The sequence below is a fragment of the Tuber melanosporum genome, assembly GCF_000151645.1.
Source record: "Tuber melanosporum whole genome shotgun sequence assembly, scaffold_124, strain Mel28".
In the NCBI taxonomy this organism is placed as follows: Eukaryota; Fungi; Ascomycota; class Pezizomycetes; order Pezizales; family Tuberaceae; genus Tuber; species Tuber melanosporum.
This window is the reverse complement of record NW_003298782.1, coordinates 130,609-141,284: the sequence shown is the minus strand read 5'-3', so window position 1 is coordinate 141,284 and position 10,676 is coordinate 130,609. Positions and strand designations below refer to the sequence as shown.

General features: G+C 45.0%; 1 protein-coding gene; it reads right to left on the bottom strand.

Moving 5' to 3' along the window:
- Positions 1 to 439: 439 nt before the first annotated feature.
- GSTUM_00002238001 (uncharacterized protein) lies at positions 440 to 3,749 on the bottom strand. XM_002836009.2 has 7 exons: positions 3,499 to 3,749; positions 2,365 to 3,436; positions 2,064 to 2,310; positions 1,894 to 2,014; positions 1,424 to 1,833; positions 1,031 to 1,371; positions 440 to 973 (listed from the first exon to the last, which is right to left on the bottom strand). The coding sequence occupies exons 2-7, from the start codon at positions 2,598 to 2,600 to the stop codon at positions 721 to 723; spliced, it is 1,608 nt and encodes a 535-aa protein (XP_002836055.1). The 5' UTR covers positions 2,601 to 3,436; positions 3,499 to 3,749; the 3' UTR covers positions 440 to 720.
- Between the last annotated feature and the right edge of the window lie 6,927 nt (positions 3,750 to 10,676).

Sequence of the window (10,676 nt, the reverse complement as noted above, 5' to 3'; positions counted from 1 at the left end):
TGGGGGTGGGTGGGAAGCAAAAATGTACCAACAGGGGGGGGACTCGAATGGATGGCGAGTGGGAGCGGAAAATCAATCATGCAAGTCCAATGACGTTGGAAGTGCAGAAACGTCTGGAGGGTAATCCCGGAGGTGCTGTTTCAAGGGGATATTTACAGTATCCCCCAGGCTATTGTCGCGTCGTGTGGGGCTGGGGAGCGCAGCTGTCAGAATGTCGATCACAGCTTGTGTGGGGCAGAGCGGAACATAAGAGGGGAAGAAGGAGGCAGCGTGGGAGAAAGTAGGTGTCGGAGGAAAGACCGTAGATTTGGTAGAAGTGCTCTTCTTGGTGTTGGCATAATCGAAATTTTGGCTAAATTGGACTTGCTCTGGTGTGAGCAAGCCTGGTGAGGCCGACGTTGGTTGGGGGAAGTATATTATGTATGTATATACGAGTATGTATGGAAAGTCTGTGTCTATTCTTGCATAACTGGCACAACAAGTTACAGTGAGTACGATTAAGGTCGCATAAATCCCAGTAATACACCCAATAAGCCAGCTCCGGAGCGCCCCCAAAGAAGCAATCAGCATGTCCAAACTTCAAATAACCTCGCAAAACAACAAACCACCCGAAATTGAACCGGTCACTCGTTTAAAAAAGAAAAATATAACATGAATTACCCCAGCACACACCATACTTTACAAAAAGAAATTAAACCCCTAAAAGAACTACGCATGCTTTTAATCGTGACTCTCCAGCCCAAAGTACTTCTCTGCAGCGCCATGCTCGGTGATAACAATAATGTGGCCCTCCAACGACTTCTTCTTGGGGTAAGGGGCGTCAAATATCTCGTTGATCTCCTCGAGGGTTCGGCCCTTGGTTTCGACAAAGAAGAAATAGATGAAAATGGCCTGGAAAATATTCCAGGCAATATACAAATAGTAGAAGCGCCATTGGACACGCTCCCATGCGACGGGGATGGCATAGGAGTTGCTGTAGGGCTAGTTAGTGATATATCTCGATGGGGGTCTGTAGAATGTATAGACTTACAAGAAAGCAGCAATGTTGACGAACAAGTTATACATTCCCATACCTTTAGCGCGGGTCTCAAATGAGAGACACTCAACGGGGTAGAGGGCTTGGAGGGGAGTGTAGGCAAATGAGTAGGTGATACCGAAGAGGTAGATGAAGGCGATAGCTGCTCGGGATCCGTTCTCATTGGCGTTGCCCTCGTTTCCGTAAGTAGCGGTCAAGGCAGTGACAATAGACCATTCAATGACGAAGAGAGATGTAGCAATTAACAAGACGGGGCGGCGACCGAGACGGTCAGTAAATCGAGCACCGATTGTGGATATGACAAAAGAGATGACATTTAGGATGGCACCGTAGAGCTACGAATATTGTTAGATTTGGGCTTTAGGTTATGGGGGCATGAAAGCATACCAACTGAGTCTTGGGGGTCTCGACACCGACAGCCTTGAGAAGTACAGGCATGAAGTAGGAGATGGCACCATTACCAGCCCATTGCCCGAAGAAAGCCATACCCATAACGCAGCACATACGCCACCATGAGTTCCTTGAGTTGAAGAGATCTCGGTAATCCCACCAGCGCTTATCAGACCCCTGAGTTGCGATTTCCCTCACCATTTCGTTGTGTGTCAGCTGGACAATTGGTGACTCGCGATTTCCCTCACCATGGAACTCGGTCATGACCTTGAGGGCCTCCTCGTGACGGCCGTTGGAGATCAACCAACGGGGAGTCTCAGGACAGAAGAGGCAACCAATGATAACACCACCAGAAGCAACAGCTTGAAGCCAGATGGGAAGTCTCCAGGAGAGATCGCTCTTGATGCCTCGAGACATAGTTAGCAATTAGAACTTTTATTTCAATAGATGTAAGGAGCAAAACACACTCTCAGTTCCCCAAAGAACCCACGATGCTGGAACACCACCAATAAACCAAAAGGTGTTGTACATGCCGGTAATGGTTCCCCGCCAAGCGGGATGGGCCATCTCGGCAACATATGAAGGACCCTAAAAGTTCTTAGCATTTGTGGCACGAAGGATGGGTATGGCGGCTTACGGCAGTAGCGCAAGTAGCAACACCAAATCCGAGTATAAAACGGCCTCCAATGAACATGGCCTTATCGGTGGAAGGAGCCTGGATACACGTCCCGAGAATAATGATACTAGCACCGATGAACATACCCCATCTCCGGCCCCACCAATCTGTGAATGGACCGCAGAAAAATGATCCAACGATGTTACCGATTGTATAGATGGAGAATACCAATCCAGTGCTGCTTCCAACATCCTTCATATTGAAATACCTGTCGAGGAATCAGCGGATAGCTCAGTTATCGCTTGGTGATCGGCAAACACACATTTGATATGTCTTCATAGCGTTGATACCTCCCATCAATGAACCATCGTATCCATTGATACACGAATTCAGGAAAGCAATAAGCAGGAAGAAGTAAAGTTTGAACATCCTCGTAGTCCATGGATTGGGTTTGGCCTGGGCCAAAGCATCGGCGAGTGATACATTTGCAACAACCTCCCTCTTGCCTTGGCGAGACTGGTAAGTGGAGACGTTGGGGGTAGTTTTTACCTCCGACATGTGGGGCAATTGATTGTCTCCCTCACGATGGGTATGGAGAGTAAAAAGAAAGGAAGTCGAACAGCGGAGAGAAAGTCTGTGGGGAAGCCCTCTCCTTATAAACTACCGAACCCATGGGAAAAGTGGAATCCCCCGCCTTAGTTCTACCACGTTTTACCGTTCTGGCTGCCGTTCGGCGGACCGCAGTGGGGAAACCCACAGCACACCATCCCACAGCAAGAAACCCATGTCTGCAGCCGTATCAGAGCAGTTCCCATTGTTTCGGTAAATTTCAGTGTTCCGGTCAAAAGTCGACAATTCCGGTAGGATATCGGACATTTCTCGCACAACCGCATTCTTGGGAGGCAAATAAAAATAGCCAGCCAATTCATGCAAGTAAGTCGCTGCGTCGTGTGGTAAGCAATTTGTAGAGGTAGCACAAGTGCTAAGCCAGCTCTCTCCCTCTCTATTTTTTCTTGCCTCTCTACATCAACCTATGGTCCTTTGCCCCCTACCATCTGCCCCACATGCAGAGAGATATTGGGGGGGCTCGGTACTAATACCGTAAATAAAGCAAGAGGAAAAACCACCCCGATTCTTTCCAGAGCATGTGGGATATCCTGGGGTTAACTAGGAAGGATCAGGAAACCAGGGACAAGACGGAAAAAGGTATCATAGTAGACGCGAAGCACCGTAAGCACGCCCAAGCCCCGCGATCTAGGGCTCCGTTTGACGCCCATTGCAAAAGAGTTTGTTTCTACCCTGGCAAGATGCGAGGAGAGAAGCAAATGATTGACGTTAGAAGGCCGGGGGGGGAAGAGGTGAAGGGGTCCTGATGAGCCTTTATTTCTTCCTATCTACCGTAACATTAGATTTCAGCTTCGATCTCATGCTGCGATTGGGGGAGTTAGTGAAATACCTGCTATACTCGAAGGCTCCACCTCCCGGTACGGTTCCCGCATGTTTTTGATAATAATATTATGATGTTAACATCTTAAGGGGCGAAACTAGGCAAATAGGTGGACCCTTTCTAATACGGCACTTGAAGAGGGCTCCGACCTCGGTGAGAGATCGAATTGCTTGAGAATTGTTAACTCAATTGAGACCTGACCAGGAGACTGGAGATGATGGATGTTTGTTTGGAGCAGAATCCGACCATTGAAATAGCGCTCTACCCAACAGGGCTCAACCATCACTGAGCCGAATGGAAATCTCGCGTGGAGGCAAAAATTTGGAGGACTGTGTTTCCTTTTCTCTTCTCAATCTCAGAACCCCGAGCTTCACAATCCTCGCGGAAAGAACCGAAGTTCCACAGGACGAAAAAACCAACTCCTCTTGACGGCATTCCAGACCGCTAAACTACTGAATCCTTGTGGCAGACAAGCCATGGGGTACCCCATAAATGGCTTCTGCTGTCTCAATCAGATCTCAGGTCTTGAGTGGCGCCTTCTGTGCATCTGGGTGGTTCCCGGATACTCGAGCGCACCCTTAGAGCGGGCAACATCGTAGTCTACAAGCAAAGCGAGAAACAAACACGGACAGGTGCCGTAAGAACCGGAATAGTTGAAACCCGTGCTAAGACGTCCAGAATTCCCTCTTTGGATAAAAGGGGGGGGAGTCGTCACAGGAAAGACTACGGTTAACAATATTATTGAAGAAGAGCCGGCTTTCAGCCCTCCACAAGACCGATAAAAAAGAAAAAAAATATCATGGACCTTACTAATAAAGGCAACTCCAACATCCTAGCGTGAGGTTCCCTGGCTCCGCACTCTTCTCATAATATCAGAGTATCAGTATCTATATTAGTACTCTGAAAAGGCCCTTCAAGCGAGACAATAATACCAACATCAGTAAGGCCTGTGAAGGAAAATGTATGCTTCATTGTTTGCCAGTCGTAATCAGTAGTTTCAATTTTAGTGGCTCCCCCACTCGAAGGTGTATCCCCAATGCTCCGACAATATGGAAGAGTCTCCATCATTTCCCAGACCATTCCTACCCCCACAACAATCCGCCGCCATGGAAGACAGACACTGCTACAGTACCGACGGCATTGTTCATTACAAATTCCGCCCGCCCGGGCAGGGCAGGGGAAGTCGTTGTTACAACAAATTCCCTGCTTACTGTGCCGCACCCCAATACCCCGCAGTACTCGAGTACCTTAGGTGCCGCGTGACAAGACAAAATCCGTGACCCCCATCGAAAAAGCTTTTCGAGAACGAATAGGAGAATCACCATGATATTATGATAGCAGAGATTTTTTTAAGTTCCACAGATCAAGTTACCCATAACTGGCCAGAACCATCACAAGCTACGACGGTAACGAGGAGCGGTTGAATCCCCTGGTATGCACACCGTCATTCCCAGTCATATTTATCCAACCACCGAACTGCTAAAACTTCTTATCTAGGCTTACATACCTTACGAGTGCTCATTCAACAGGAACAGCGCAGAAATCCCCGTCTAGGCACTCCCGAAGAAGAATAGCCCCACTTGCATGCGACACAAGACCGGCCCGGTACTCGAGTACTCAAAAAGATCTCCCCCTTTTTACTTCATCCTCGATCACCCTTTGCTAGTCTAGATCTCGGCACCATCCAAAGGTAGTTACGCCATCCCGGTAGCACACGAGGCCTGTGAATGAGGAGCCCTAGAGAGTGTCGCGTGAAGCGAACGTCATGATTTATCACTCTGACCCAGCAACCCCCCGAGATCCAGTGCGCTCTAGGGGCGCAACGAGGGGCTTAATCAGAGAAAAGCGAATAAACCAGCCTATAATATTATGGTACTAGAGCTTCTGCGCAGCCGGGCTTCGGGGGGCTGGGCAGAGAGGGTCGGGTGGCGTCTAACCTTCGTGATTGTTGATCTGCTCAAGTATCACTACGGTACTTGAGTACCACACCTGAAGGTTAAAGCCAGTTCTAGTATATCCCCTGGAAGGTACCCCTCGAGCCCGTTGCGTAATGTCTTTAATTGATTGATGGAGACGGACGCAGCCCACGATAAGAATTTCCAACTCTAGAATTCTAGATCCTCTCCCTGTGAGTTCATTTTCACAATGTCATGCAAGCCAACTGAAATCGACAATCTCACAAACCCTAACTTAGGGTTTCTATGATAGTGATAGTGGTTCTAACCCAGTCACCCGAGGTCGGTGTGGACAAAAACACGACCAAAAATAGTGACTTTGACAAAGGAGTTCACAACTCTAAAAATCCTTGGATATTGATATCTTAGGTCTACCAGTGTTTTGGGGGTGCTCGGGTTATTAAACTCACCAGGAGTACCCACGACCGGTGAATTGCTTATGGTGAAAACAGGGGTAGAGGACCCACCCCCCTCGTCACAGCTAAAGTCCTCAACCTGACAACTTGCGAGTGGTTAGCATGGGCATTTGGTAGGTAAAAAAAGCGAATTCGTCATAGTACCCATAGGGTAACAAAAAAAAAAATCTCTTACCATACCGATCCCTGTTCGTCAAACCCGCCGGGTGTCATCGTGGCCACGTTGAAGACTGGGCTGGAAATCCGGGTACACATCCGTCGCCCCATTCGATATCCTCGGGGCTAATACTATCTGTGGGCCGTGATGCACGGAGGGTGCCACAAACGGCAGGGGACTGCACCGGTATATAGCGTATGAGGAATTATTTGTGCACAAGAAGGCAATAACTTTAGTCTTGAAATGATTTTCGGTCGACGCACACCACACCGGAGCTCACGACCTCAACATCCCAGCCCAAGAATCGCAACCTTTCAGACGCGATATCAGACTTTTTGGCTAGGGGGTTGCTGGGAGTCCCTTCTCTACTCGAGCACTGTAGCCCCGGTAGTATGGTTTCATTATACCTACTTTGCCACCCTTCGGAGTCAGGCCCCGTCGAACAATTCCGGCACCAACAGAAGAACTGGAATAAATTTTGCCGTAAAGACTTGTTGTTCCGTTATCGGGGATGTCAACGGAATTCACTATCTAACCCAAAATAGGCGTGGTTAACAAAATGTGGGATACCAGTTAATGGGATCCAGCAACCTCAACCTCCCCAAGCCATACTCCGCCTGGAAAACACTATCCCTTCTCGGGGGGCCTTGCCTCTGATGGGGGAGATACCAGGCCGGTGAGCAATGGCTGACCTACAACTGCAACGGTACCTTGTAGCCAAGAGATTGGTACTGCAAGAATTAATATTCGTATCTATTACTAGTACCCCTGTAAACAGGCTGCACAAGCGCAAGGACAAAATGCAAGGGGGGGAAGCATTCCAGTAGGCCGTTAAAGGATTAGGGGGGTGAAGGGAAGCCACCCAGAATGGCAGAGTCGGTATGCAGAAGGATGCTTCACAAGTTTGAAACTTCCTCCATCAACCTTCTTTTTTGCTATGATAACTCTTTCAACGGCCTAAGGGTAAGTTACCCTCTACGAGTACCAACTCACTATGTGACAAAAAACTTATACCCGTAGAAGTCCATACACCAAGGCCAGTATTTTTTGAGTCCATTTTGTTTTAATATGACCTGCAAACTCGCCAGAGATTTTGCACTAAGGTGCAAGACAATTTTTTTTTAAACGGTCAACCACCATGCTTTACCAGCTCTAGGCAACGACAGATAGCTATATCAGTAATCCTTTTCAGTGTGTTAATGCACAGATATGCAAGTAGCCACCCAAAATTTACGAAGTGCATTCTGAATTTCTGGAGGAAGTCACCCATTACAGTATGATACCCTTGGGATGCAGGATTCAAACCGACCATCCATACCTGCTAACTTATGAATTGAAACCGACATAAATGTGTATTTTGGCGCCACGAGTTCCAGTGCCATGTGACACAGTAGTGCTGTCAGACTTACGGATGCCCACGCAGTCAATTAATTACGACTAGAGGACGTGGTCTCAATGTAAGAAGTATCGAGTGGGGTCTTCACGATGTATGATATATAAGCCCCTGGTTTCTCCTGTATCCTTTGAAGGGCGACACCCCCCCGGCACTATATCTATAGTGTCTCTGACAGTACTGTCATAGTACACACACGTAGAACTATGATACCAGCACCCCAAACCAAACCTCTAGAATGTCTAGCATCGTATCGTGCCCCAGCACGAAACAAAACTCCTTCCAAGGAACCCTTACAAGTGCTGCAGAGAACGGTCTAGTCCTTCAACAGCACAAATACAAAAAAAAACCATGTACCACCAACCCTGAATTTCTCCTTGCTGGGTACACCGCGTGCAGTACTTGTACCACGAAGATCCATCGGCCTTGATACTTAATCCGGGTATGGGACCTCGCGTACAAGTACCCCAGCACATAAAAGTAAGGTAATACAAGGAATAACGATAAGTTAATTCCTACAACTACCGCGCCGTTAGTCCCCCCCCACTAATGCAAGTACGGTAATACCCCCCATACTCAGGTTTTTCCGATGGTGCCCGGGGAGAAAGAAAAAAACAAAAAAAACATTCGGGCATGGCTCCGGCTCGGTTGGACTGGGTCTGGTTGGAAATTCATAAGCACGGATAGGTACTGTGCACTTTCTGTCGGCTAGGGAAAGCCAAAAACCGGGTAAGGGTCTGTCCTTATTGGTAAATGCAAGGGGCTATAAAGCCTCATATTCCGTATACAGGTACTCGAGTACCGAGATCCTGTATCGGTTTTGGTGAAGGGTTAGCACACGGGTTGGCTCCGCCCGCAATTGAACGGCTTTCATGGTCACGGCTGCTAATGTATCCGCTCGGGGTGTGCTGAATTTTCATTTGTCGGGCACCACATCGATAGTATCTTGGCTCCCAGGGTATTGTAATTATAACATCTACCTCAATGGGTGATCTGAAAAGGCAGGAAAAATTGTAAAAATGAGGAGTGCTTGGAATTATTAATATTCTCTTTTACTATATCCTCTTTGCCGCGCCCCAAGCCGCTATTCACTTGCTTCGGTTCTGCGAAGGGGATGTCTTAGTGTGGGCAAGGTCGGTTTATATCGATGGCGCTTTAATGGTTTCCTCGTGAGAAGAGGTTGGGCAGGTCGGATGTTTTTTCTTTCCCTCTTACCCTGACATTCTTCTCGAGTGATATTTTGTGAATGTGAGTCGGCCTTTAATTTCTGTAGAAAACTCGAAGATTAAGATATGCATGTTGAGAATTTCTTGGGGCCTCATTTCAAGCTTCCATAGATATCATAGATTTGAACTTTGAATACCCCGTTTTGCTACCTACCTACCCATATTCAGCTGCGCTGGGATGTATTCTCCATGAGATCGGGAAAACACAATCGAGATCCACCCCCCGTTATGATGCATCCTACAATCTTTGGGGGGGGGGGCACAATTTCTGTACGTAACCGTTAGGTTATGACACGAAGGCCCAGGGCACTCAAAAAAACGAGAGGAGATTATGACAAGGGCTAGTAAGAAACAAGGGCCTGCTTTGCTCGGTATTATTCGAGATGGTCGTGGTTTGGAATCATGATTTGGAAAGAAAAAAATTAAGATTTTAAAGATTTAGCACTATTACTCCTTTATTTATATTCCCTAACACATTATTATTGTTATTGTCTATATGCATAATTCCACTAAGATCACATAATGATCAAACTTTTTACATATTGATCCTCTCTTAAAAAGGGTAAAACCTCAGGCATACTAATTTGAGGCTCTAATATTTCAAGTATAATATGAAGATCTAGAATACAGGTATTCTATATTAAATCAAAATTAAAGTAACATTATTACCACAGGAGTGAATAGTCCTTTCCTATTTCAAATTATTATTATCAACAATTTCTTTTCTTTTAATAACAAATAGATATATTTTCTATGTTGTATTCAAAAATATAATATAATCTTTATGGTATACTAACAAAATGCTAGTTATTCTCCTTTTTCCAACACAGAGACTTTTAAATACTAAGGTAAAGCCTAAAGCTATTTAAAGTACTATATGCTAAACATCTCACTTTATTCAATTATAAAAGGCTTGTTCTCAAAACCTATAGTATAGTGAAGTGCTATTTAGTATGCTAGCTATTTAATAATATTATCAAATACTATACTTAACCATATACTCTCACTACTCCAATAGCATTCATTTATTTTTAATAAGTAAAAGGTAAAGAGAGTGGTAGGGTAGATTATATTTTCTTATATATCTGACTTGGCATTTCTGAGAGAGATCTATATAATGGAGTCTACCACTGCCCCTTCTTCTCTTATTTTTCTATAGCTTCTTTTACTTTTTCTTCTCTTATATACAATACTACACAATATTATATTATACAATACTACACATATTACTCAATCAAGACCACATAATACTACAATTAACATTTCATACAACAAAGTACTAGTTAGAAAGAATTATAAGTAAATAGGTGGAAGAATATATACTACTAACAGGAGGGATAGAATTATAGATGGGTTGGTAGAAAGGCATATACTAACAGGAGAGATGAAATTATAGGTAGATTGGTGGGAGGGCATATACTAACAGGAGGAATGGGATCATAGGTGGGTTGGTACTAGGAGAACATATTCTAGTATAAATAGGAAAAAGCCACTTGCTTTCATACATTACCTTTTGGTAATTTGTAATGATTGCATGGTAATGTTAATCTCATAAGAGAAGCCATAGTACTGTAAATCTATATTGTTTTCTATAATGTAGATTTACTTTACAAAGGCTATATTTATACTATCATAGTTGTTTATTTTCAAAAAACAGGAAGCAGTATTAGGATACTTATTTGGAAATATAAGATGTAGAATAGGTCCAATAATGGAAAGTCATGACATTGTTCTAATATAATATTATTTACCTTTCTCACTGCTTGCTCGTTTTACTCACTCATTTATTATTGCAAATACACATACAATATAAAGACGTCTAGCAAGGTCACTTCTATTTCTGGTTATAACGTGGAGGTCAAATAGAATATATGTTTTAGGGAAATCACAATTAATATGTCCTACGCCTTTACCCAACTTCCCAGAGTTGGCCCCAAATCATGATTTAAAAAATTAAAATTTTCAATGGTATTTGACAGAGGGCAATTTGCAAATCATGATTTCAAATTAGGTCCATCTCGGATCACAGCGAGCCAAGCA

What these genes read in the sequence shown, in the direction of transcription:
- GSTUM_00002238001 (XM_002836009.2), bottom strand. Translation starts at nt 2,600, where the DNA reads ATGTCGGAGGTAAAAACTACCCCCAACGTCTCCACTTACCAGTCTCGC. An exon ending in AGACCCCCAAGACTCAGTTG is followed by an intron (nt 1,372 to 1,423) that starts GTATGCTTTCAT and finishes CAATATTCGTAG; the next exon opens with CTCTACGGTGCCATCCTAAA. An exon ending in GTCAACATTGCTGCTTTCTT is followed by an intron (nt 974 to 1,030) that starts GTAAGTCTATAC and finishes CTAGCCCTACAG; the next exon opens with CAACTCCTATGCCATCCCCG.